General features: G+C 51.1%; 1 protein-coding gene across 1 annotated transcript; it reads right to left on the reverse strand.

Moving 5' to 3' along the window:
• Nucleotides 1-120: 120 nt before the first annotated feature.
• B4GALNT3 (beta-1,4-N-acetyl-galactosaminyltransferase 3) lies at nucleotides 121-27,247 on the reverse strand. The gene is made up of 20 exons (XM_032986370.2): nucleotides 27,181-27,247; nucleotides 26,571-26,674; nucleotides 25,833-25,910; nucleotides 18,722-18,817; nucleotides 18,065-18,155; nucleotides 17,077-17,177; nucleotides 16,651-16,718; nucleotides 16,018-16,096; nucleotides 15,514-15,580; nucleotides 13,588-13,731; nucleotides 13,064-13,173; nucleotides 12,052-12,152; nucleotides 10,709-10,785; nucleotides 9,138-10,110; nucleotides 7,253-7,551; nucleotides 6,708-6,861; nucleotides 5,879-5,951; nucleotides 5,264-5,417; nucleotides 4,408-4,534; nucleotides 121-3,608 (listed from the first exon to the last, which is right to left on the reverse strand). The coding sequence occupies exons 1-20, from the start codon at nucleotides 27,215-27,217 to the stop codon at nucleotides 3,500-3,502; spliced, it is 3,042 nt and encodes a 1,013-aa protein (XP_032842261.2). The 5' UTR covers nucleotides 27,218-27,247; the 3' UTR covers nucleotides 121-3,499.

Below are 27,247 nucleotides of genomic sequence, written 5' to 3' on the forward strand. Positions count from 1 at the left end.
GAGGGACCTGGATCTCTGGCATTGCCTACACCTTCAGTTATATGCAGAGGAGCAACACCTGGTTTCTAATCCCTGCTGCACGGTGATGTGGGTGTGAGTAACACACAGACAGGACTGAGCTCTTGTAGGAAGACCATGTATTTATAAAACGTGAGGGAGAACCAGTGTATCTCCCAGCTCTAACAGAGAGGTGGCCCGGGAGTTGTCTTGAAGGCACAGAGCCACTTTAAGGCAGATAATTCAAAGGTACAATTCAGGTTTTTAACACAAGGCATAGGTATCTAAAAAACAATCAACTTCAGACATTTGTAGGCAATGAGAAGAGGCGAGATGTTCATACCAGGCAAACGTTAAAAACAATGACAAAACAAGTCACATGATAATTTTCACACAATATATTTCTCTCAGAATAAAAGCCAGCGCTTCTTCATTCCCTTTGCTGACCTGCAAAACAAGCCTCAGCCCCACAATTCACAGTCCTGAAGACGGAGTTGGCATTTGTGGGCAGAACCCCCTTGCTGTGCACCCCATGCTTGGGGGCCCAGGGTCCTCAGCCTGGCCACATCCTGCCCCAAGGATGGTCTCTCCTGCAGCGTGACCCACCGTCTCCCCAGAGCTGCTGGAGCAGCTCCCTCCTGCCTGCCTGATGCACAGGAAATCCCACGCAACCAATTTCCTCTTGCCGTCGAGGCAGGACACGGCCAGGATGCACACGAAGGCCAGGAACTCGGGGCAAACTTCACCGCAAACTCAGGCACAGCTTCCTAAAAACATCCTGGTGACAAAAACGAGGAGCACAGACACAGCTAAAACATGGGGGCAAAATCCTCAAATTCTGCTGGCCGTGCTGGAGTGAGGGCTGCACCCTATTTTTCCAGTCCACTCTTTGCTGTCTGTCCTCTCTGGTGAGGAAGAGGGGTTACTCGTATTGTTTAAGCCAAGTGAGTTACCGTCTGGGTGCACCTAATTCTTGCCCATGTCTGCAGATGGATGTCAGCTGCTAACTTCAGGCGCCGCAGACAACAGCTACGCCAGATGTGAAAGCACACGGTACAAATAACCCTCCCTCCCTCTGCATGACATAAGGGCCGCTACCGGATCCATCAGCTCTCCACCTGCAAAACGGGCACCACGCCGTTCTCTGCTCGCTGGGGCCGAACAGCCGGGTCCTGCTAACGCCTCGCCGCATCCCGGTGCTCACACATCCCACCCCCACCCCGCGCCAGCCTCTCCCCATTCCACAGGGATTGCGTGACAGAGCCAGCCCGGACAGGCTGCCGAGGTGCAGTCCCGAAGCCTGGTGAGCAGCTCACCTGCACACTCGCCGGGTTGTGCGAGTGAAGCGCAGGCTCCGACACGCACTGAGAGCATGACTGACACTGCACATTCCAGGCAGAAAGGAGCTTATTGCAACATTGCATCACAGGGCTCTGGCCTCCTAAACTCCTGTAATACATTTTTTCAAAAAGGATAGAGTTGACTGTTGTCAGCCTCTTCCCTCTTGCCCCATCTGCAGTGTTTCATTTCTTAGTCTCTACTTTGCCTCAATAAAAAGACTGCTCTGGCTTGGACAGAAGGTTAAGGCTGCCTCTTCTGAGATACTCCATGTCTGCATCCTGGCAAAGGCTCCGTGGACTCAGAGACACAGCCACCTCTTGTCTACCTCTCACCATAGCCGCACACTGCACAGTCAAACTTTCTGAAATCCAGTTGACTTTTTCTCACTCCATCATCACAAAATCCTGACTGAGGCAAGCAGATGATTTGACAAGATTTCTATCTCACATGCCAGAACTCGCGTGTTCAGTTTTCTACTGCAATAGTGGAACTTGATGGACTTGTCAAGCACCACAGAATTAATAATAAATGAATGCCTATTGTGAATTGGCATCCACTCCATCAGCGTAAAAAGCAAACAACTTGAGTACCATGTCAGCATTGCTTGTATCCTGCATACCTCCATTACTCACTTCTCAACAACTCCCCACAGAGCTGGATGCCATGAGCAGCATCCTGTGTCCTGCTCTCCCCTGAAGCCTCAGACCAGTGGCAGCCTCTTCAACACGGTACGGGAACACCGAAGCTCCAGTGCAGAGCACTGACTGTGCTGGGATCTCTGGGTTACTACAGTCCTCTAAAATGGTTACAGGGGTAAAAGATCTTGCCTTACATCAACGAGAGTTTTAGGGGATGAGAATCCCCTGTAGCATCAGGCTGGCTGTGGACAGGGGCTCTTTCCACAGTTCTTGGATGACTGCCGGCATGGGTCTGCCCATCCTTTTATTCACCCAACCCTTCTTCTGTCCCCACTGTTCCCTGCACTCAGTGCAAGTGCCAAGGCCAGAGGCCACCTCCTCCGGACCGGGCCAGAGCTCCTAGGGCTGTTCCAGAGATGAAGCACCAACAGCTGTACTGGTTCTTCAACCAAGAAGCCTGCTCTTTACATAAAAGTCAAACTATGACAAGACATAACTGTGAGGCCATAACTTAATAAATTAACCTTTAGATGTTACATAAATGTACAGGATTTAGAGAGCAGAATACTCTGTCTCCTCTTTTTCTGACAAAATCACAATATTTCAACTAATAAAATATTGCCACTTCTTCCCTTCTAGGGTTTCCCTGATATCATTAGGACAAACACACGTCTGTCAGATAAGGCTGAAAAGTTCCTCCTGAGATGCCCTTCTAGCTTCTCTGTATAACCCCTCCACCATCATCAGGCAGTGGATCAATAATTTAGGAAGAGCTGTAACATCAACCCTTGCCACCTCGCCCAGCTGCAGGCAAACGTGGCTCTCATAAGGGAAGTGTACTTCAGTCTCTAACCGTGGCCCATAATTTGCTGAATATGAGCATGGTTTTTCATCACGACTAAAGTGAAAAGCACAGAGAAACCTCTAAGCACCAGCAGCCTAAAGTGCCTATCAGCTCCTCCACATCCAGATTTCCTTGGGTCAGCACACGGGCATGTGGACACAATGCAGTTCAGAGAACTTATTTTGGTCCCCTGTCCAAAAGCATGGATGTTGGAGAGATGGGGAAGGAGGGGAAATGGGGCGGGTTGGCTTTTTTTCCTTTTTTTTTTTTTTTTCTTCAAGTATTGAAAGAGAAGCTGCATTACTGTAAATAAACCATTCTGGGCTTAGCTGGGATTTGTGTTTGTTTGGTTTGCACCATGCAAGACTCAACAGGACATATGGCATCTATCCCACTGTACCATCCACCAGACTGCATGGCAGGAAATACGAGTCCTTCACTTGTCAACATCTCCCCTGCACGCCCTCCCAGCAAGACATGGATCCCACGTCTTGGATACGACGGCTCACAAGAGAAGCTCCTGCTCCCCTAGCCTGACCGTCCCTTCCTCAGCTGTGCCATCCCATCGGGGGGCTCTGGAGGCAGAGGAAGAGTTGGTGTGCTCGGCGGCGTGCCTCGATAAAGTGCACATCGAGACGAGACGGTGGACAGTGCTGCTGAGCAGCTTCGGGGTTGAAGGCTACAGTGTCTTCAGCTGGCGCCGGTTCCACATGCCCCGCTTCGAGTGAAACCAGTGGAAAAAGTTTCTCAGGGAGAGACGCTCCACTTCCAGGCCGGCCTGCAAGATCCTGGCAGAGAAAAGGGACTTAGGCAAAACTTGATCACAAAGATACTGGTGGGGCTCAGCCCCAGGAAATCTGTTTTAAGTTGTGCTGTTGTCAAGAGACTGCAATCAAATTGCAAAGTCCAGAATCACTCAGGGGTATCTCATATCCATAAGCAGGCATCTAATGACACTTGCTGGGTGTTTATGTACCCCTGAGAGCAGGATCGGCCAGGAGCAGCCTGCACATGCCAGGCTGGGAGGAAAGACAGCTGGCAACATGGGGTTGATCAGGATGCTAGTCTTTCCTCTGACAGAGAAGACAGGCCAGGCCCCAAAACCTCAAACTACAAACCCAGAGGCCTAGGATTGGTACAGCAGAAATCCCTCATCAGAAACTTCTCAGAAATTGTAACTGTACCTCGTGATCCTCAAATGTCTCTCTGACAGTTGCTCTTCTGGGCAATTGCTATATGTAGTAGGGGAAGTCTGAAGGACCCAAACTGGACCCACTGCGCTGCTTGAAGAGTAGAGCCTTCACAATCACGAGTGCCTGATCTGCCGGTGGCCAACCAGCAGTGCGGCTGGAAGGCACCAGGAAATGGCTCCTCTCTTTTATCAGTGGCTGTAGTAGCGTATTTTGGGGTCCACTCACCTACTAGGTTTGAGGTCAGGACGTGTTCAAAAACTCTCCCTTACTGATCAAGCTTATGGTAACATTAGTCACTTCAGTCTCATCAGATCCCCACTCCTCCGGTCATCGGCCCTCTAGGATCTAGGGGTCTCCCCTCCTGAGCATACGATTGATGGCAATGGATGCCTACCTGTCCAGGAGTTCCCAGTCCTCTCCTCCCCAGCGGTCCCGAAACTCTTTTGTGTTCATGCCTCCGATCTTGTCCAGGTCAGACTTGTATATGCCCAGGAGACCAAATCCATTCACCTCCCAGTAGCCTGAGGACAGCACAGAAGAGGCACAGGTATGTTGGTGCTTTGAGCCATCGATGACTCCAGCAGGGCTGCTGGAGTGAGACTCAAGCTACTTTTAGCACAATGTTGACACCAGAGAGTCAACTCAGCACCAAGGCAGAGCCAACCATATTAAAGCTTTGGGAAGTGAGAAAGGCCTACAGAGAGACAGCACGGGCTGTCCTATGAACTTGTTAGCAAAGACTCACATCTCCTGTCTGGCAGCATAGTACCTAATGTACCTGGACTGTCCCAGCTTCAAAGGGTTGTCTCTGTGCCTGGATGGCCCAGGATGGCCACCTCTGTCTAAAGGAAAACCTACGCTCAGATGATCTGTGCCACTTTCCTCCCCCTGACTTGGGTTGGTTTCCCTCACCCCCAAGGCTACCAGCTCTCCTCAAGACAGGCTGTGCTTCCTAAGAAAAGAGAAAAACAGACAGAGAAGAGTAAAGGAGGGGTTTTTCAAGGTCCTCAAATTCACAGAGAGCCCTAGGAGATGACCAGGAGAAATGTCATATCAAGAGCTCTGCTGGCTCTTTGGTCTCAAATTCCAGGTACCATCCTATGCCTAATGCATTCTCACCTACTGGCCCTGGAAGTACCTTAAGCTCCAGACTTTGTTAGCACCAGAGGAACAAATCTAAAGGTGGCAGACACCCTCCCTGCTTCCTCATTCCCCACGGTCTGAGCCAAAGAGGCTCCACTCCCTCTTACCCTCAGGCCACTGTGGGGACATGCCGCAGTGCAGCCTCATGACCATGGGTGCAAAGGCCATCTTGCCTTCCACGCAGTGCTTCCGGATCGAATCGATGACTCCAGCCGGGAAGTGGATGTGGAGGTCGCACAGGAAAACGATGCTGTGCGGGTCCTGGAACCAACCACACCAGTTGGGAAAAAAATAGGTTGACATGAAGTAAGTCTTTCTTGAGGAGCAGGACGCAGAGGTATGGGGGTGAATTAAAGAGACATTCATTGCTACATCAGAAACTGAGATCCTAGGAGCTGGCAAAACAGCCACTGAGTGGCTGTTCAACAATGGGTGTGAAATACTGTGACTGTGGCCTGGCAGTGCCAGTATCACAAAGATTCTACTGCCGATTTCCCTCCTGTCTGATAGTTCCAGTGAGTGGACCAACAACCGAATGGACCACAGGCTCCTCAGAATAAAGGGCGAGACCCTTACTCTGGAGAGACAAGAAACACATGTCCATTTGATCTGGTCTGCTAGGCAATTCCCTTCCCTAAAAAGCAGGGTGTTCAGTATGAAAGGCAGAGGTAGTGCCACATACTAGAGACTTCCCTGGCCACCCCAAGGCCCCCCAGGCTTACCGTCACGAGGTCTATTCCTGCCTGCAGCCCAGCCGAACGCTCGAAATTCCCTGTCAGCTTCAAGTACTGATAGCTGGGGGTCAGACGGGAAAGAGATCAGTGCATGCATGCTGGCGAGCACAGAAAACACCACGAGCAGTGGTACACCACAGGCATCATGCTGTGGAGCTGCCCTCGCCCCCGTGCACCCTCTCAAGAAGGAGGAAAGCCTCTGCCGTGCGAGTGCACAAGCTCACCGCTGCCCCAGGTCCCAGCGTGCCCTGTAGATCTTCCCCCCTTGTGCAGCAAGGACAGGGCAGTCCCTAGCAGAAGTCTTTTCAGCTCTAGTCCAGGTCTATCCTAGGACTAGACCTGTTACTGGGAAACCCTGGCATGTAAAGGCCCTGGCACGACCAGCCAAGGCTAGTTCAGATCAGAGTAAGCCAAGGAGCCACACCAGCAAGCGGAGTCCCCAGAGGTCTCCACTCTCTGTCCCATTTCTCACAGCTTTCTTGTCTTCTCTGTCCTCCCCCTGCCCCATCACTGCGAGACTTGCTCTCTCTCCGTTCTTTCAAACTTGAATGAAAGCCAGGAGAAAAGAGATGCATCTGGTTGGATGACTACAACAGGTATTGCCTTACAGTTTTGTAACACTATTATATGCAGTATATGTCTATGTACATGATAACAATAATATATTCATGTACACATGCAAGGTCTGGATGGATGTTATCTCTGGGTTTCTGGCTGCAGGAGGCTGTGGTTGGTCAATACCCCAAGATTGGCAGATGTGCTGTGTTTGCGGGAGTATGCATGTAAGCAGTTTTTTGTGATCAAGCAGTACTCTCACCTGTGCAAGGCAGACCTTTTCAGAGCCTTCTCTACATCCATGTCATCGCTGCTGTAGTCCGTGATGATGATGTTGAAGTACGGATCCTTAGTGACTCGGAACAGCTCTTCCATGTCAGAGATGAACTGCAGCACCCAACGTGCCTGGTTTTTCACTGGTTGTATTGCAAGAGGAGAGAATCAAAGCAAAACTGATTTCAAAGGTGGTGTGGCTTCTCAACAGGCAAACCTTCTTGCCTCCCTTCAAACCCTGCTAACCTTGTAGGGATGCTGAAATAGGCCCAGGCTGAAAACCCAGACCAAAGAGCCCAGAAATCAGTGTGGGTTCTTTCCCAGTGCATGACAGGAGTTTTCTTTGAGCTTACATGCCATGGGAGTTTGGGCCCTGTCGCATTTCTGAGAGGGTTTAACTTAGAGAGAGCAGAAATTGGAAGTGACCCAAATAAGATGGTTGAGGTTGGCCCGGACCCCCTGTTCAGGACTGTCCTCACGGGAACCTCCCACCGTGCCGTCCCTCCACGTCCCGGGGAGGCAGGTCCCCCTTACCTGGCACTACGAAGTGAACCACGGCACGGTGGTTCCAGGAGAAGCCCTGGGGCCAGCACAGCTCTGGCTCGTTCGCCACAGCCATCAAGTGCCGCCGGCGACCCCACGCCAGGTTCCTCATCTTCCTCTCCTCCTCCTCCTGGCCACCAACGCCCTGCCAGCCCCGCGCAAAGACGTACTCGGAGAAGCGGACGAGCCGCTCTCCCTGCTCCAGCAGCTCCAGCTCCAGCAGGTACCGGCTGCCCCGCATGCGGTCCTGGCGTTTCTCCACGTTCACGATCCGCTGCAGCTGGAACCGCCTGCAGGAGACACAGCCGGGGTGGGCACGTCCCCCGTACACCAGCCCCTCTCCCCCTCCTCCAGCCCTTTCAGCTCTGCTGGGCTCTTTCCTCCTGGCTATCAGAAACCTTTCTGTGTCCGTCCCCCCCTCCCGACACACGCAGGCTTTGCTTCACTGCTTCCAAAGTCCCATGGGAGGGTTTAGCACCTGTTTCCTGAATCCACAAGCACGTGGCTTTAGGTCTGGGATTCCAGCCAAGAGAAAATGGTTGGCAAGGGAAACGAAATAAAGGTGACACAGAAAATGACAAATGTGTCTGAATGATAGTGGGGCTGGTAATAGTGGGTGTACTCAACACCTCCTACAACGATCTTGGCACAAGGAGTATGTTTGGGCTAGTGAAATTGGCTGATGACAGCTTATCAGCCAATAACAAGGAGTAGGACTGAGCAATCATACAGTAAAAACTGGGGTGAGCTGTGGGTTCAGAATGGCCAAAACAGGATGTAATGGCAGGTCATGCCCCTTCAGATCACAACAAGAGTTTCTGCTGTAAAATGGATGCTCATCAGTTAAAAATGCTTAGAAAAGCTTGTGTGTACTGATCAGCCACACCATGACCGTGACTGACGTGACCCTGAAAAAACAAATGTGATCTTAAGATGTAACATTAGAGCTACTTCCAGCAGGGGTTGGGAACTAATAACACCCATTCTACAAAACATCCAGGATACTGGTCACTTAGGTACAGGAAAATGAACCCAAACAGAAACCTGCATGGAGAAGGACAGATAGGAAAATAGTGGAAATAGAGGCCAACTCAACAGGAGGGTCAGGAGTTGGATTGTTTGGCTTATAGAGGCTCAGATGAGGTACATCTGTTTGCCAGAAAGGCAATCAAGATGGTAGGTCTTGAGAAGAATAAGAACCGTATCAAGACGATGTAAAAACAGAGTACCAGCAAAAGCTGATCTCCAGTGGGTCATCAAAGAAGCAAGGAGCTGAAACATCTTCCCAAATCAGTACTAGGATCTAGAAATCTAGTTTTAAGATGGAGGTGCACACATTCAGATAACAGTGCAGGGTACTTGGTTGTCTTTGAGGTCAGTGTATTGATCCATATTATCTGATAGGTCCCTTCTGGTCCTATGTCCAAAGTGATTTGCAAGCTGAGATGTGGCAGACATCAAACCACAAGCACAAAGAGCTCCAGTCCTACTTCCTACCAGCTGGGTTTCTTAATCTTCAGATGGCAAAATGCTCATATGTGCTCTCAATACCTATGCTGTGCAAGGAGGAAGCCAGCAAAAGGCCCGTGATGCCAGCTGGATGGAAGCATCCAGTCTTTTACGTTTAATGCCACCAGCTGTTGGAGACAATATTCAGCCCCCAGACATGGTCTGGTGTCCAACAATCCCCATTTCTCAACCAAAAGCGGTATTTAAATCCCAGGTTTTCACAAAGATTCTTTGTCTGAAACCTTATTTCTCACATCTAGTTTTATCCTCCATTTCCCACTGGCTCCTCACACGACAGGTATTCCCTGAGCAGTATGGTACACCAGTTCCAGGACCCTGCCCCTTTGTTTTTTACCCTGTGACTTACCCTTTACTCCTCTGGTTGAGCTTCTTCAGGAAGACACGTGTGACTTCCAGGGCCTCCCTTTCTCTTAGCAGCAAGTTTCCTGATGTGTTGCATTTCAGGTCAATCCAGTCTGTGCGCAGCATATGGAAGTCCAGGTTGCTCGTGCTGAAGGTCTGCTCCCAGTTCACCGCCTGGTCAAACACTGGTACGTAATCGAAATCCTCCTCATCTTCCTCCTCTGGCTCCCCATCCGCCTCTTCCTCTTCTGCTGCCACAGGTCCAGACTTGCCCTTCACAGGAGATGCCACCTGGGCCTCTCCCTTGCCTGTATCCCCACCGTTGGCCGCCTTCTGCTCAGCAACATAGGACCCCACTTGGCTGAGCCACTGTGACAGCCCGGGCTGCTGGCCGGGGCTGGCAGTGCTCGCGGCATGTCTGCCAGCTTTGCCAGAGACTGGGTCTCCTTTCCCGACCGGCACGGTGCTGAGGTCTCCTCGAGGTCTCACCCCTTTGGGAATCGTGACCCCCGAGTCCCTGGGGCTGCCGAGAAGCTGCTGCCTTGAAGACGCGGTCCCAGAAGGAGGGTTTGCCTTTTTGGCAGGCATTCTCCCCTGGACGGCCCTGGCGTGCTGCGGAGGGCTCCTGGAGTTGTCTTCGACAGCAACTTTTAAATGGGGTCGCTTCAGTGTTGGGTTCTCCTCTAGGCCAGCCTGGTTGAAGCTTTGGCTGGCAGAGGCCACTGTGGCTGATTTGACACCAGACCTCTTCATCCTTCTCCTCTGTAGCCCCTCTCCTATGCCGTCACCCGTCACCGAGAGGAGCCGCCGACGCTCCCGGAGGGAATAGTCCCCGTGAACATTATGGCTGCCCACCACGCTGCTGGGAGCGCTGCCTGCCAGCTCTGCCTGCCCCGCGCCGGGGTGCTCGGGGGGATCGGTACTCTCCGCATCCTGCTCCGCGTCCTGCAGGTCGTCCAGGTTCCCCTCCTGGGAGCCTGCAGGAGTAATCGCAGTTACACCTCTGGCACCCTGCCTCTGCCCTCCCCATCCTGACCCGGGCACCCGCCTTGCCGGGGGCAGCTATTTCTTGCCTCGGCTCAGCGTTGCCTCTCCTGCCTAGAGCGACAGGGATGCTCTCACACACGGGAGCCGTGCTCTTGCTGGTGCCAACCTCCTCAGCACCCACTACCTGGCACTGCCAAAAGCTGTGGAGGCGTCTGGATTTGACTTTAGCTGTCAGTCTGGCCCCAGCTTTGCAGGGCACGTGCAAGCAAGGGTTGCCGTGCTGCACACCTTTGGCTCTGTCGCTGCTGCCCACATTTTTGCAGGAATTGCACCTCAGCTAAGCTGCAGGCCTGAGAGGTAGTTGTCATGTTGTCCACTACAGCCCATTGTTTGGTGACCTCCCAACCTGCCCTTCGGAGAAGTAAAAGTGGCAGCAAAAATCTCCTCCCAGCTGCAGCAATCTGGCAGGGAAAGGCTGTGACTTTCTTGGTACAGAAAGTCCACAGCTTCCTTCAGCTGGCGCTGGAAGATCACACACAAAAGTGGCAGATAAAAGGATTCTCTGGGCTCTGACATAAGGGCCACTACCTGGCTGCTCTGTCTTTTCTCCAGAATGCAGGCTCTTCTCTGGCCGATCCATTTTCATATACTTGTAGAATCCAAATCTGCAGAGGGAAGGGCAAAACACAAATTTGATGAAAGTTACTTTGCTCTCTCCAAATCAATTATGGCCACTGTTTCAGAGGTGATGGTCCATTACTCTGATTACATCTCTAGATTCTCCTATCCCAGCAAGTCATAGACTATCATCATTCCTATCTTTCAAATCTTCGGGCAATCAGATCTTACTCTGCACTATCAAAGACATCATTTTATCATCCCAATCTCAGATATTTTCACATAATCACAGGAGGAAATCCAAATGTAAGTACCCTGAAACGCTTCTTTAGACTCCCTTAAACTGCTCCTTAAAGCTCACCTATGATGTAGTGCTCACAAATGCAAGTCACCATGCTGCAAAAACAGCTCAGACAGGTAATTGCAATGATCTTCATCTCTCTTCTCTCATACCACCACTGTCTGTGTGCTGTCCTCACATGTCTATGCTTCAAGATTTTGGGAGGGATTTTCAGGGCCATTTCCCTCCATGTGTGCTTCACGCCATGTAAAATGGGCACCCAGTTCCTAAATTCTGTCACAATACAAATGAATCATCAAAGCAATAAACCTGGGTGGCACCTTCTCCATCCTTCACTATGAACCCCAGTCTGAGGAGTTCTCTCCCAAAACTACAATACAATCTGTTGTTCCAGCCCTCAGAACAGTCCTGTAGGGAGGAAGAAGAACCTGGGCACAGGGAGGCCACCATCAGTTACCTCACCAGAAAAATGACTCTTCTTATCCTGCAAAAAAAGTCCTCCTGCATGGAGAGGGGTCCTCACACAGGGTATCTGCCTGTGACAGGGGGGGACCATGCGAGTGGCAGTTCCCTTGCAGGGCCATTGCTGTGAGCCAGACCCCAGGGAAGATGAATGCCATGCATTTATTCCCCCAGAGAGATGCCTGGTGGTGAGCACGGTTTGGCTTTCATAGTGACAGCCATCAGGAGGCTCCAACTGCTGGCAGGGAAAGTTTGCTGGAAATCCATTCCCTGATGCAATGGAACAAACATGCTCTGATCCAGCTTCAGGGTTAACAGAGCATGGAAAGCCACAGCAGTTTCCCCTTGAGACCTAAACATGTATCGCTTAAAGGGAGCATAGGTTCTTGAAAGAAATTACAAATGCTTTCATGTTTTGCAGGACTTAGGGATCTTTAAGAATTAAGAGAGAGCTACAGAAGTGGGTATGAAATTCCACCCCAAATCTAGCCTGCAAAACCTCTCTTCCCTCCCTTATACTTATAGTAAATCTGTATTTGCAGCATCCTACCTTTCCAAGTAATAAGGGTTTTCCTGATAGAAGCATTTGTTGTCTTTCTCCATGTGGCTCAGGCGGCTGTAATCATTCGGGTAAACAAAGGATAAATGAACCTGGGAAGAACGGAGGAAAATAAAATAAAACCCTCATAAATCCCAGATAGCAATCACCAGGTGACCTAGACACAGTTGCAGGGTGACCAGCCCTTCTGAGAGGGAGCAAGGGTTGCCCACTATTGCCTCTCCAAGGCACCTGGTAGGTTGTGAAAATGGAAAACAGAAGGAAGCATGATGGGATGTGTGCACAGGTTTGCCTTTTTCTCTCTCTCTCTGCATGTCTGTCCATCTCTGTAACTGTGCATTTAAGTCCTATAATAGAGCCAGAACTAGTTGGGAGAGAGGTGGTCAAGGCCTCCTGAAGAGATGCAGGGGATCACAGGAGCCCAGACAGCGTGTGGGGAGACCTCCAGGCAGGGATGAGGGAGCTGGGGCCACCCAGGATACTGGTCCCTCGGGGACTGTAGGCTTGCACTGGTATCCAGGGAGGGCAAACCATGCTGGTGACCTGTCCCCAGCAGACCTCAGAGTCTGCTCTGCTATGTAGGGGATTAATCCCTGCTGTGCTGCATGCCCCACAAATGTGAGATCCCCCTCAAGACCAGTTTTAAGTTTGTCTGGGTGTCTAGTAGTCAACACAGGCTACAGTTCACCCCATGGAGAATAAAGTCCTCAGCCATTGGGAGCCTCTGTGTGAAGGCAAGCTCAGCGCTTTGGTTCGAGGTCCGAGGGGCTCTGTAAGACACACACACTTGTACCCCAGGCAGACCTGTGGGCTGTGCAGAGCACCCATCTCCCTTTTCTTGGTGTTGCCTTTCGGCATGCGCTGGGATGCACAGACCTGAACAGCAGATGGTCAAGTCTGCCCAGGAGCTTCAGATCGGTGGAGAGGCCCACGGTTAATGGGGTCTCCCTCCTTCCTCCTTGCATCCCCCTGGGCAAATATCTGCTCAAGGAATAAAACTTACAAACTGGAGTCCCTGGTAGCGTTGCAGAGGAAATCCATTCACCAGGTAGCTGGGCTTGTACGAGCAGTCTGGCAAGGCTCGGCGCACACGAGACTTGCTGATCAGAGGAACTGAGGAGAAGAAACAGGTAGGCAAGTGTTGATGGAGGAGTCCTGCTGCAACTGATGCACCCACTTAGCTACTTCTGTGCCTGGTTTCTATTTATCCATGTGAAACACTAACAGATACATAAAGCAAACTGTCTTGCACAGCTCATCTCTTTATGTCGCTCTACAGTGCTTACACTAAAATATTATGCCCGGGGCTGTTGTGTGAGCTGGATGCCAAGAAACGGGAACTGGGTTTAGACTGTGCTTTGTCTGCTGCAGTGACTGATACTGTATGCTGCCCCTCTCCTCTGCACTGGGGAGAAAAAAGCGTGGCCTTTTATAACCGTGGCATAGGAGGACAATCCTTCTCGGCTGTGCTACTGCACGTGCTGTGACAGGCTGCAGCTACCTCCTCAACTGCTTTGCAAGTCTTACCTTTGTAAAGAGTGTCCCGGGGGTCAGGCTTCAACATGTCAGCTGGGTGTGCCTTGCTGCCTGCGCTGTCAGCAGGCCGGCTCGTGTGACTGGCCAACGTCTGCGGGATATGCCCAACCTCATCCATCTTTAAAAGTGTCTCATCTGAAAACCAGAGAGAGAACGGAAAGGGGAGGAAGGGCTAATTCGTCCCTCATCCCCAAAAATGCCCTTCCCCAGTGTCAGCCCCTTCCAAATGGCATTGCATCCATGGCACTAATGCTGTTTCTGGCATAGCAATGCCTAAATGGTGCTGATCAGGAGCTTCATTGCAAAGACACCATGGAAAGGAAAGGCTTTGACTCAGAGAGCTGGAAATACAGAAGCTGTGGGGTAGGAACATGGCTACCACTGCAAGCAAACAAACACAGTGATGAGTAATGGAAGAAAATGACCTCCTGCTTTAGACACGCCAGCAATGGTGTGCTGAAGACATCACACGCTGGCAGGAATTACTGGGAAAATCTGAATTATTAGCATTAAATTTATTTTAAAACGAGATAGAAAAGATGAAAAGGAGGAGAAACTTGAGGAACGGAGCTTTCTCCTGTGCTGGAAAAGGAGCAGGACCCTGGGGTGAGGCCTTCAGTGGCTGAGGAGGATGTTCCAGCAGGGGAAGGGAGACCCACAGTAAGCGAGGAGCAACAAGAAGCTTAAATTCAAGACTGAGTATAGGTTACGCTTCTTCTTGGGTGCTGCTGTCAGAGGAATTTATGTCTCCATGGATCTTGCTCCGAGATGAGGAGAACCGAAAAATATCCAGGACGGAAAGGCAACATGCTACCAGGCACTGGGGTTATGTTACTGTTAGCAACTTTTGGGTAGTGAACAACATGGGAACCCAGAAGGAACAGGATGACGTGTTATACAGCCAAAGGCTGATATGGAAGAGGGAAACACTGCATGGGCAGAAGATATCAGATAAAGATGAGACTGTAGCACTGTGCCTAACCATGAAAGGATTTTTTGGGATGTCAGTCTTCCCTTCTACAAGGCATTAGTAAGAAGAGAAGAGCAGAAGGAAAAAGGACAGGGACAGAAGACCTATCGGAAAGCATAGTTCTGGCCAAATGGCAGGTTTTAGAAAAAACAGCAGCAGGTTGTGATCCAAGACATGGCAAACAAATGTCTCAATTACATCAGGGAGTCTTCCACGGGCAAAAGAGTTGGCACGGAAAAAAGCCCAGAGGTGTTGGAAAGCAGTGGTGGTAGGTATGGAAAGGGGGAATGCTGGCAGAGGAAAGCAATGCTGACAAAGCTAGATAAGGGTAAACAGGACTAAGGAGCTCCTTAACTGATAAAGGCATCACTTGACATGCTAAGAGGGGTTTACAAAACAGGAGGGACTGGGCTGATGTGCTTGCTGCAGTCCAGCAGCAATCTGAAGAGACTTAAGGCTGATGCAGAAGAACGCAGCATCCCCCAGTATCGCTAGTGTATCCCGTCGTGTCCAGCACCCAGAGTGAAATCCCCTGGAAGTGCTACAGCAGCCGCTTCTCCCGGGCCATGTCTGGCTGCCAGCACACCCCTACAGCTCCCACGTTACGGGCCTCATGTTCCCCCTAGCTCTCTGCAAGCAACCTCCATCCCGTGTTACTCCCGCATCTGGAACGGTTCTCATCCTTGCAGACTCTCCTCTCTGCCCTTCCTCACTGCCTCTAGATTCTCCTGAAATAATGTTCCAATCCTGCTTCCAATTCTCCCATATTTAATAATGAGTCACACTCCTGTCCGGAGGTCTCCCTCCTGACTGTCTCCACTTCTTTCTTGCAATGATCCCTACGCATGGTATTTGCCTGGCTAGACTATGATTCACGGTGAAACACCACTGATACATTTTGGAAGAATGAGGAGGTGCTCAGGAAAACCTGTGGTGAATATACTTACTAGCAAAAAGGGAGAGGTATTGGGAGTCAATGACTTTGAACTTCGCTTCTGGGTCATTCAGTCTCCACTGGAACAGAGAAACACATTAAAATGAAGTGCTTATGGAGTTAACCAAGCCTGAACAAAAGGAACAGGCACAAGATGTTTTTTCACCAGATGGGCTCGCAGTTCTGTCTTTCTCCTTAGTATGACCAAGTTTGCCTAGCAGCAAAAGACTGGGAATGAGCTGCGATCCCCCAGGACACATCCATAGCAGGAAAGGACAAATTACTGCAACAGAGACCAGAGAGGGCAGAACTACCCCAAGAAAGCAGAGGAAAGAGTCCTGATATGTGGCCAGGACTATCCCACATGGAAGTAGGTAAGGGCTCTGGAAGGGATTACATATAACTCATGCAAAGAGGAGCTGGGGCCTGGGAAAGGAGGGAAATTGTTACAAACATCATTCCCAAGCTCTGCAGGGACATATATATATATACAGCACAGCCATCTGCGCAGACTCACTGCTACTTCCACATGGTCTGTTCCTCTGTCATCCTGCTTGTGCAGCACCTCAAAATAGTACCTGCCTGCAGCTGACAACCTGTGAAGAACAACGTGTCTGTCACCAACAGCACTGAGGAACATTTCTTAGCTTGTCAGCAGACAATGAGTGGAGAGCAACCACACCTGTGAAACAACCTAATTCTCAGGGTGAGCAGGGTTAGGACTGCCAAGAAAATCCAGATGCTGACAGTGAAATAGGTAGCTTCCCTTGTGCACCTGGAGCGCTCCAGACCTTTCTCAGTTAATTCTCAAATAACTCCCTTTCAGTCTTGCCTGCTGGCTTCTGGCCTCTGGGAATCATGGCTAGTTCCAGGCAGGAAGCTCAGGATACAGTTCATATAGAGCAGTCTGGATCTGCTGGTGGCTGCTTCCTCCAGGGAAGAAAAATTCACTGTTGCATTCCTGCAGTAAATTAGCAAAGAAACTGGCACAGGTGTGGATGTGTCACTTCAGCTTTGGCAATACCCCAGAGTAATCCCTTTCTCTATATTGCTAAATTCTTCAGAACAAGCCTGGGCTCCTTTTCCTTGTCCTTGTGACTTCCTGGCCATGTGCAGAGGTGGCTGGGAGCAAGGGGCTCTGCTCACTCACCTCACCATCTTTGACTGCTGGCTGTGAAATTTCCCAAACTCCCCTGGTGCGGTCCACTCCTTCCCTGTCTGTGAAAAGACAGAAAATGCTCCAGTTAAGATGAATTTCTTCCCTAGTTACTGCGCTAGGAGTGATGAAGAGGGAAAACTGAGCTACTCCTCCTGGTAAGTTGTCTGCGAGATCCGTAAGTTGTGGACAGGTTTAAGTCCCTTAATCAGGAACACCGGGCTCCCAACAGCACTGCCAATACGTAACTGGCTTAAGGTATGTTGTGCCATACCCATCTGGCATCTGTGGCGGTGTTGTCTGTAGTTGGCCAGGAAAAGAAACTTGGGTAGTCCAAGGAAGTATGTAAGACAAGAGGGTCTCCATCCCCACAGAAACATTAAAGCCTTGATGGAAGAAGCCATGCAGCATGCACTGTACCTTGCCTACACTGGCCAGCAGCTGGAGACCAGAGGTCTTTTCATCTGGACTCAGCCAGAACTCAGCATTGTCATCCGCAGCAATGGCAAACTGAAACTCCCCTGTCAAGAGATGGAGGGAGTAAGTAGGGCTCTGGGGTATGGGCTTGTGCACAGGATGGATTCTGCTCTTCTAAAATGTTGTCTTCACCTTTTTTCCTGGTGAGACCATACCTTCCCTTTTGATACTACCATCCCCACCCCTTTGAACCTCTCTGAATTCTCTAGCTCTGCTGTGATCGAAACCAAAACTTTACAAATGCAACCCTCCTGCATTGGCTTCACCTGACGTCTAACCTGGAAAGCTAAAGGAGTCCATGTAAAGTCTTCCTGACTCCCCTTTTGCTTTCAGAGCGAATTTTTGTGTGAGAAACTGTGTTTGGATGGAGAAACGTGCACGTGGAGCCACGAAGGGAGACAGAAGTGCTTGAGTTTCGTTGTTCTGGCAGGGGTTACAGGGATGGTGGCTGAGGGCCAGGGGACTGGGAGTCGTGGGTGAGTGCTAGCAGGCTGCTCCGGGCAGAAGCATGCAGCTGGGGGATACAGATGTCAGCTGCTGTCGGATGGTATTCATGCACCTGGGGAGCAGTAGGGACATAAATGATGTCATGTACAGTCCTGTGCATGCGAGGGAGGGAGGAAAAGCTCAGGGATCGCTTGTGCCCATGTACATGCCATGGGGCTGTGCATTCATGACAGAATTGTTTTCTATCTGGCACTTCCCATCTGTTTTGTTCTGTGCTTTTCCTTTCCACCCTACAGAGGAGGCAGATGTGTTTCACCCATGCCAGGGCCACGGCCAGTCACGCACAGCTAGCTGGGCCAACCACGTGAGGGACCTGGCATTGGGCTTTCCAGGGTGAGGGCACCGGTGATTCAGCACCAGGATGGAAACAGGGGGCAGGTGAGAAGAGATACGAGTGGTGGCACAGCAGCCTCAGAGCCCTCACCATCGGTGAAAGGATGCAGGTAGCCAAATATCCGGAGACCATAGTTGGTCCATCTTGGGGACACAGCCAGCTTCTTCAGTGTAGTTCGTGTCTGAAGTGGAAGAAGGAAAAAATAATTAAAAGAATTAGATGTGACAGAAGCAAGGGGGGATGCAAAAACCCTGGGCCAGGCGGGCAGAGGGAAGTATGAGCTTTGCTCTGGGAGAAAGACGGGGCACAGTGTGTGATGGAGGCAGCAGGAAAGAGCAGGCCAGATGAGAGATGAACTGGAGCAAGTGCTGCTGTGGAGGGGAGAGCTGGATGGGGGATGCCAGTGAGACGGTGGGGACAGGACATGGCGTTCACCAGCCACTTGGAGGGAGAGCACCAAATACAGGGCTCCTTCACCCCGTGGCTGAGGCCTGACAGGCCAGCATGGGCAAAATGAGTCTCCCCAGTGCAGCAGAAGAGCTGCCACCATTGAATCCTTGTGAGAGTTTCCTGCTCCCTCAGCAGGAGGACAAAAGAGGTGATGGAGAGGGAGATGATGGATGCTCAGGAGCAAGACACAGGAGATGATGGAGAGGGACAGGGATACGATGTGAAGGGAGCAGGGTTGATCCAGCTGGAAAGCAGAACTGGGAAGTGTGGGACAGAGGGTGTCATGGTCTTACTCACGTGGGGGAAGAGGGGGAAGTGAAGGTCTTTCCTGAGCTGCTCAGTGGAGCCGCCACACCAGTCCTCAAACACATGCAGATTGGCCTGGCCCTGAAACTGGGGGACAGAAGTGGGGCACCATGAATTGCTTCGTCCCTCCCCTGCATCCCTCCCCTGTTCTGTCAACCTTGGCCACAGCCCCCAGCACTGGAGCACTTGTAAGAGTGAAGGAAGATGCCACTGCTGCAACATGCTGGTCTGCAGGAGGCGTGGGTCCAGACCCTTGATTCTCATCTGCTGAGAGTGTGGGGTTGCCACAGGTGACAGTCTGAATGGCACCAGGGAACTGTGATAATGCCCTGGACATCTCAGTTAAGGGGCTGGGATTCACTCCATTTTGCTCCATCAAGGAGGTGTTGAACCAGAGGGCTGTGCTCTGAGGCCATGGTGTGGGACACACTGCAGGGTAGCAACAGCCCCCCATGAGCCAGCAGAGAGTGTAGGGTCTTATGTCCTCCAAGAAGGTGTTTTGGTCTCCCTCACCATTTCAGGGGTATTTTCTTGACCTGAGGAAGAGGGGACATGACAGACCCCCTTCTCAAAGCACGTCTGCGAGGTAAAGCTCATGGCAGAGGGTGGGCACAGGGAGATGGAGGCTCAGCAGGGTGGGGAGCAGCAGTGCAGGTGGGTCAGTGGGCAGCATGGCCTCCGTGTGCCCACAGAGACACAGGAACACTGCGGGGAGTGGAGGTTCCCTCCTGGACAGCTTAGGAGGGTGTGCGGTGTGAGTATGGGTGGCTATCCTCGCTATCAAGCCAGCCCCGCCAGGAGAGGCTGTTGGTGCCCAGCAGAGCCCTGGAGCACAGCTTTGCTGGGGAAAAGCTCGCTGGCCGCTGTGGGATTTCAATGATAGGCTCCTCAAAGGATAGACTTTCTTTTTGTCAGAGCCATTCAGAAAGGAGGAGCTGGCTGCCCCCCAGCAAAGTCCGAGCTCTCTGCCTGCAACCAGTGGAGCTGGATGCTGAAAGTCTCCTCGCAGGACTAGTGTCCAACGGTGGAGAATTAATAAGCTGGAGACTGCAGAAGCTACCTTAGATGGGGAAATGCTGAAGAAAGGAATAGGTTGCCTTGGGACCATGGAGGTTTTGCCATGGCTGTCTTGCCTATAGAAGGGCTGTGCAAGCAGGGCTGAGGAAATCGCCTGAACAGCACCCAAATGTCTACAGATGGCAGCAAATTCTAAGTTTTCACTGGGGAGTCTCTAGCAGGGCTGAAGCAGCACAGTGGAGGAGGGTCCAACCCCTCCGTGCACTCCTGGCAGAGAAACTGCTTCACGGAGTTATTTTTCCCAGGACAGCAGGTCGGGGTTTCGTTTTGTAATAAACCGTGTCTTGAAGGAAGGACGTGGAGCACACTTGGCCTGGCACGAGCTTATGGAGTAAAGCTCCTTGCAAGCTGTGGGCTTTAGTCATGCATGTGAAAACCACCTCTGGGTGCCAGGCAAAACACATTCACAACCACTGCTGTTCTTGAGTGGTCTCTCATCAGCCCTCTCTCACTGGTGTCCACACTACCAGGGCTGGACTGATGTCTGCAAGCCCGCATCATCCCCCACTACTACCTCCTCTATCTTTCCTCCTCTGCTGACATCCCTCAGCCTGGATTCTGCCCATCAGGCAAGAGGAAAAGCAGCCGAGACAAAGAGGATGCAGTTCTCCAGAGTGATGCTGTACAAAATCAGAGAGGGATTACACAAACAGCTTGGGGCAATAGGTGCAGCCAAGAGAAACGTGGGACTCTGAAGGGACTTGCGATACAAATAAATCACTTCAATGTGACAAACACTGAATTGGAACGTAATTGCTGGGCAGTCCCATGCCCCTTGGCCAAATCCAGGCTCACACCCAAGGGCCTTACACTACCTTTCTCAGCCAAATCAAATAATGACAATTGCTGTTTCTTGTAGAACATGAAGTGAAGTGAACAGGCTGGGCTCCCACAGCGCGTCACTGCCAGAAACCAAGTCCTGTGGCAGTTTGCTGCTCTCCACAAGTGATGCTAGTTTTGCTACTTAGAGAATTGTTTGCACGCTGTAGATAGCAGGCTCAGATCTCTATCAAACGTAGCTCAACACTCCCACGCTGTGGAGAGGCTGGTGCTGCAGTCCCCTCCTGGCAAAGAGACACAGGGGATGCTCTGGAGGCTCAAGACTGCAATGGAGCTGGGCTGGCTTTGGCATGGGGTATCCCAAATGCTAAATGAGATCTTTATGAGGGAAGTCCCGAAAGAGTGGCTAGACTTGCTCAGATGTTTGCAGAGGGAACTTGGCCCAGTCTCATTCAAATACAATACTTTACTGGAGAGTTTGGCAGTATTAAGGAGAGGGCAGCCTACTAAAAAATACGTCAGACACCACTGCACTAGGTGCTCCATCAGTGCTGTAAGAGGTGGTCCCTGAATTTTCTAGTCTGTCTCCAAAGTCTTTACAAAGCAATCTGAGAGAAAATTCTGGCAGAAGCTAATGTGATCGTTTCGCTTTTCTGTGCTCACAGCTATTAGAAATAATTAACCGGTAAATAATAATCATTTCTTGAATGCGGTTTCAGAGTCTTTTCTAAAGCAACAGATCCTCTCCTGAGCTTCAGCAGCCTAACTTATTCTCTGCTTCCTCTGAAAGGGAACAGAAGAACATTACTGACAGATAAGTGCTGGCTGCCCAAAGCGCTGCTCTGGGACTGAAAACTGAGCTAGGCTTTAATTTTAGGCCCCCACAAATCATCAGTGCAGCAGCTGTTTTGAAACCCTATCACCTCTGTCCCCTCAGCCCAACTCATGGCTGCCCATTGCAGGCAGCTGAGAAATTCCTCCGTTTGCTATTTGGGTCTTCTCTGGAACATGCAGTAAAAATGTCCTGCTTGGGGCTTTGGCAGATTGCAGCAATAGATAAACGGCACCATTGTTCCCAATTCATGCACACAGATCCTGAGAAATGTTGATAGACTTTCTGAAACATGGCTACGGAGTTTGACTTCCCAGCTTGGGACTACCTGGCCCTGCTTTTCAAAGGGCTGGAAATTTAGGACCCGGTAAGCAACCAGTTGAGTTGTTTGGATAAAAAATTTTGAATAGACTGATTTGGCCAGAACCAGGAATCTGGTTCACTGAAAGCCAAGAGACTGGGCTTTCAGTGGGAGCTGGTATTACATGGTCTGTGCTTTGCCATTTAGACGGCTCCTCCTGCCCCTTGGCTTCCTCCCCATCCCAACCCCACCTTCCAGTTGCTTATCTCCACCCTGCTGAAATAGTAGGATTGCAAGAACACGGCTTGGATCCAAACAAGGCACAGGTCACGTACCAAAGCCACCGTCAGCACAGCGCGAGTACCCCCAGGAGCACGGGCACAAGAGCTGTTCTTCCCAGGCCAGGCTGCTACCCTCCTGAGCACAACAGGTCGATACCTTCCTGAGGGAAGGGAGAGCTGAACCTTAATGAGTGCAGGGAGGCCAGAGCTGGGGCAGGCCCTTGCTTTGGTGCTGACGTAGCAGCCTCCGCAGTTTTGGAAGTACAGCTGGGCTCCGAGCCCCAGCACCGACCCTTCCCGCTCAGCGTGCTGAATTAACACCCGCCTGCAGCCCTGACTTTGTATTAAACGACTTCGGTATTTCCGCTTCCTTCTAATGAGGAATTTTAGATTATCAGCCCCTCCTAGGAAAACAGACCACAAAGGAGGATCAGGTACACAGAGAGCACAGACCTCTCTTCCTAGCCCAAACCCTACCATGTCAAAACTGCCTGGTGGGGTGGCACCACACACCCAGCAGCTCTTGGTGAGCAAGGAGCCCCGGGGAAGTAAGGCAAAGCAGCAGCAGAGACCAGAGCAAGCAGCAAAGCTGGGAGAACTGCAGCAGCAGAGACACGACCTGCTGCCCTGTGACTGGAGCAGGATGGAGAAGAGAGGTCTTTCCTAATTTAATCCCAGGCGTCTTTGGCATCACGGAGGCAAATCATCTGCGTATCTGCATGGAGCCCAGGGAACGCACAGCGCTGGGGATGATAAACAGGGCACAGAGAGGGCCTGAGCCAGGGAAGAAAGGCGACATTGTGCTGCCAACTAGAAACTCCTGAGTTTATAAGACTCTTCTGTCTCTGCAGAGCGGCCGTGGCCCCTCCTCCTGCCTGGCCCAGCTCCCCTGACTGGGTGACATTCAGCAGCCAGCAGCTGGGCTTCGCTGCAAGCTCTGCCACGCCAGGCACTTGCAGGAATCCATCACGACAAGTTAGCAACAAAGCCCCCCGTGTCCCACCGAGCCCTGACACGTGATGGGTGTGAGTGGGTGAGGAAAGGACGTGGGCAGGGACAGAGCAAGCAGCAACAGCTTTGTCTTCTAGTCCTCTAAGGAAAGGATGCTTCCTCTTAGGGTGGGTTAGGTAGCAGGGGGATGCCCTAGCACAACGCTCTGGTTCCGTGCAGCATCTCTGCACCTATACAGGTGCTGCCTGCAAGGGGCTGTGTGCCTGCGTGTCCATCACACCTCCTTCCAGTGAGAAGCAAAACCTGAGGCTGCGCAGACACGAAGGGGTGGGACACACACATTTTAAATGCCTCCCAGAGCTGCTCAGACCTTTCTCAGAGCTGAACAGAGGCTTTTGCAGAGGTAAATGAGAATGATCCGGCAAACCAGGTGCATTTCTGAAAATCCTCCCCCCACACCTTTGGCCATGCCAAATAGTGACGCTCATGGTCCTACAGTGCAGGTTCGCCCTGGCAATAGTCAGGCGACTTTCTGAATTAATGAAACAAAATGCCCCACATCTCTCCAACCTGAGGAGGCAGTGGGTTTTGCTCTGGTGCCTGGAAGGGACAGTGAGGGTAGGGATCATGTGCACAGGCACCTTGAAGAACCCAGGAGTGAGGCTGAACCCTGCTTTCCCCCATACGCAGGGTATAACTTCATTAGGGATTTCCTACATGCACACTTTCCCACCACATTATCCAAGGCTGAGGACTTAAACTGCTAATTTCATCTCCTGAAGCTGAAAGGGGAAAATTGAAACCTGTCCTTTTTTGGCCATGCTGGCTGCCAGCTCACTCTGCAACCCTGTTAATTATTTATGTTTGTCAGGAATATACATCTCTTCAAACAAAGCCTGGCTCCCTGACCCATGGGAGGCAACTTGCCACCCCTCGCCCCAGGATTCAGGCTGCAATTAAGTTCTTAGAGATGCTGCGAGGAGGGCACAATGGGATCACAGACCCTGGGTAATTCATTTGGGCAGAGTTACAGAAAAACTTAATCCCCAGGCTAGGAGAAATTTCAGCCAGCGTTTAAAAGGACAGCAAGAAGCTGTATAGAGAGCTGTGCCCATGGATCCCTCGTCATCTCCTGCAGCTGGTACTGGTGAACTGCTGGCCTCTGTTTGCAGTCAGGGTGGCTCGTACCCTCTGGGTACAGACAGTGCTACAGCAAGGGCAGGAAATTTTGCCTTACAAAGAGCAAAGCGGTGAAGGAGGTGGGTGCTTCACAGGAGCAGTGGTAGAGAGCAGGGCTGACGGGGGAGAATGGTGTGTGAGTGGGCAAGGCCTCCCAAACGATCTCCCCAGTCTGGTATCTGTACGCCCTGGGACTCAAAGTCTTCTCGTGGTGCATCTGCGACACACTACCTGACACAGGGCATGGGCCGGGGACTCGGGCACCCACAAACTCTCAACACAGCTGGTCTGGGGCAACAGCCCTGCTACCTGGTAGAGCTCTCCTCCCCAACAGGGAGCAGTGCAGGACAAGGCAGGAGGCACCCAGCACCTTTCCAGGCATGGGGCCATCCTGCACAGCACACTCCAAATCCTACCGCTTCCCCTCGGCCACCACCGCGGCATGCGAGGGCGTGAAGTCGCCCCACCAGCAACGAAGAGGGCTTTGCAGATCAGATAAACGCATGCACTCGCCCCAGCCACGGCGCTTACCCCGCCAGTGACATTTCTAACCCAGCAAAGGCTCACCGCACACCACAGCCGGCAGCTTTCAAGACTCAACGCGCTTTCCAGAAATCACCAGGGAGGGGATCAGAGACGTTGGGCAAAGCCTCAGAGAAGCTTGGGGGTGCCACGCAGAGCCTGCATCGCCCGGCGCCGCGGGAGAGGGGAGCGGTAAATGCTCCGTGTCGTCCCTGCGCACAGCGGCAGGCCCGGCCCTGACACCCCGCTGGCTCTCCGCCATTTGCTGCTCTCCTGGGAGGCAGCCCTGCCCGCCGGCTGCTCGGGGGGCCCCGCGGCCCGAGGAATGCCCCAGGCTCCGGCTGGGACTGGCACTCACCACAGCCGGTGCAGCAGAACAGATCAGTGGTCTGGTCTGGTTCTGGAGGGTGACTGGTGCTGGCTGCTTCAAGGAAAGCTCACGCTGCAGGGACCTAAACCGCTCAGTGCTGGAGGGAAGCAGCCACGGAGGCCCTACTAATTTGTGCAGGTCTCTAATCACCTTGAGGAATTTAGTGAGCTGACTCCATTAGTTAAATGCCCCCTGGCTGGTGTCCCTCTCATTATCAGCAGGCTGCATTGCTCCCTTATCTGAAGAGGAATGGTGAGATAAGGGAACAGGGGAGGAAAGAATAAATGAGGCATGAAGGAAACAAAAGGAATGTTTACCCCGGTCTTTAAGGGTCACCAGAGAAGGTCTCTGTTCATCAGAAGTGTCACCGAAGTGGAGAAATCTCTATGTATGACACGAAAAGGTCGGATAGCAAGCAGATGCCAGAGCAAGAGCAGAGCGTGACACTTCTGCGTGCCAGAGTTATGTATTTGCCTGTTAAATGCTTGGCCCTACGCACTCCCAGCCCTGAATAAACTTCACCTTTCAGGAAGGTAGTGGGCTGCCTGCTGTCAGGGAATTGTGAGTGGGTGCTTGGTGCCTTGATGGCTGGTGGAGACGCCAGATTATCAGGAATCTGAACACTCCTGTCTTTCCAGATGATTACTCAGGTCTGTAAGTGTCATTAAGCCATGAGCGGGTGATAGGGAATGGACTTTTAGTGAAGCAAATGAATTTCCAGGCAGAGGTCCTTGCCTTGGGTTCTCCCTGCACAGGTCTCTAGCCACAGCTCCCTTATGCAAAATGATGGAGAAAGGAAAGGCACCCACCTCTAGCATCCACTTGACAGGGTTGTCCACAGCTGCATAATTTGATTTATTCCTCCCACCTCTTTGCAGCTCTTGGTTCTGAAATGCAAGTAGAGGAAAGTCAAAATAACCTAATATATGAGCTGGCACTGACACCTACACAAGAGGGCTCAAACCTGGTCACAAGAACATGTGATAAAAAAAGCAAGCTCCCAAGCTCCCTTTCCAAAGGACAGGACAGCTATCATGGCCATAGTGGGGTGAAAATGCTCCCTGGCTTTTCTAATGGCAAATTTCCATGGTGAGCTACTGAGGAAAAAGGATACCAGCACTTTGCAACTGTTTGTTAGCACAAAGTTAAAACCTAGGTCATTTTCCTTCCCACCCATCCTTCTTTCAAAAAGGTCCAAACAATAGTTCTTCCAACACTTCCTTCTGGCAACAGTACCGAGATGTGCTTCACTAGAGAGCTACAAACTCTCTCCTGACCTTTCATTTCTGCTTCCATCTTGCTTAGTGCTACCTTCCTGTGACACAGACCTAGCCAGCTTCAGCCCACCACTGCAGCTTAGTGCATCTAAAATAACTTAACTGACTACAGAGGAGTCATTGTACCTCCAAATTGCTGTGAGTCAGCTCAGATTTTGCCCTGTGGCATGCTCTCCTTCCTGCATGAAGAAAGAGCTGTTTCTCGGGGCCAGCATCGGAAGGGAAGGACTGCCCTTCTAAACATTCAGAAGACATCCCAAGCCTCCTCACCTGGTTTCCCTGCTTCTGCGGATAGTAAAATTGAAGGTTTGGGTCCCCACGTGGGACCTTTGTGTCTGATAGAGCCTTAGCCAGCTCCCTCCAGCTTTCGTATCCTGCACAGAGGAAACAGAAAGAGAAGTCAGGGTACAGGCTAAAAAAAGAATCCGCAGCAGTTACCAGAATAAACTGGTCCTTTACAAGGTTGAGACCTCTAACACTCTGGAACAGTCCTGCAGACACTAGGAGTTGTTTACATTGTTCAGAGTTGGCAGACTGACACAGAGAGAAAAGTTGCCTTTGTCTTCCTTAAAAGCTCTTCCCTCTTTCATATTAATTTGTTATATTAAAGATTCATAAATAGTTCTAAAATACATGTCAAAGATTTCATTAATCACCACAGGACTGGGAACCTCTTTGTAGATCCGTCAGATAATCCCACTGGTCAAACTAAAGAACATCAATTTTTTTTTAAGTAGCCATCCCAAAGAAAAATAAGACAATAATCAGATCACTAATCAGTTTAACCATCAAAAAGACTATTATTCAGAATATCCACCTATTTGCACAATAAAAGCTTTCCATACTGTTTTCTTGAAGGAAATGACAGCAAAGAATGCACCTGATGGGACATTCAGCTGCAATGTGGTTAAGGACATTGCTATTTAGGTGAAGTCAGCTTCCAGGTT

This window comes from Tyto alba, unplaced genomic scaffold (assembly GCF_018691265.1).
Source record: "Tyto alba isolate M040663 unplaced genomic scaffold, T.alba_DEE_v4.0 Super-Scaffold_21, whole genome shotgun sequence".
NCBI classification, from domain to species: Eukaryota; Metazoa; Chordata; class Aves; order Strigiformes; family Tytonidae; genus Tyto; species Tyto alba.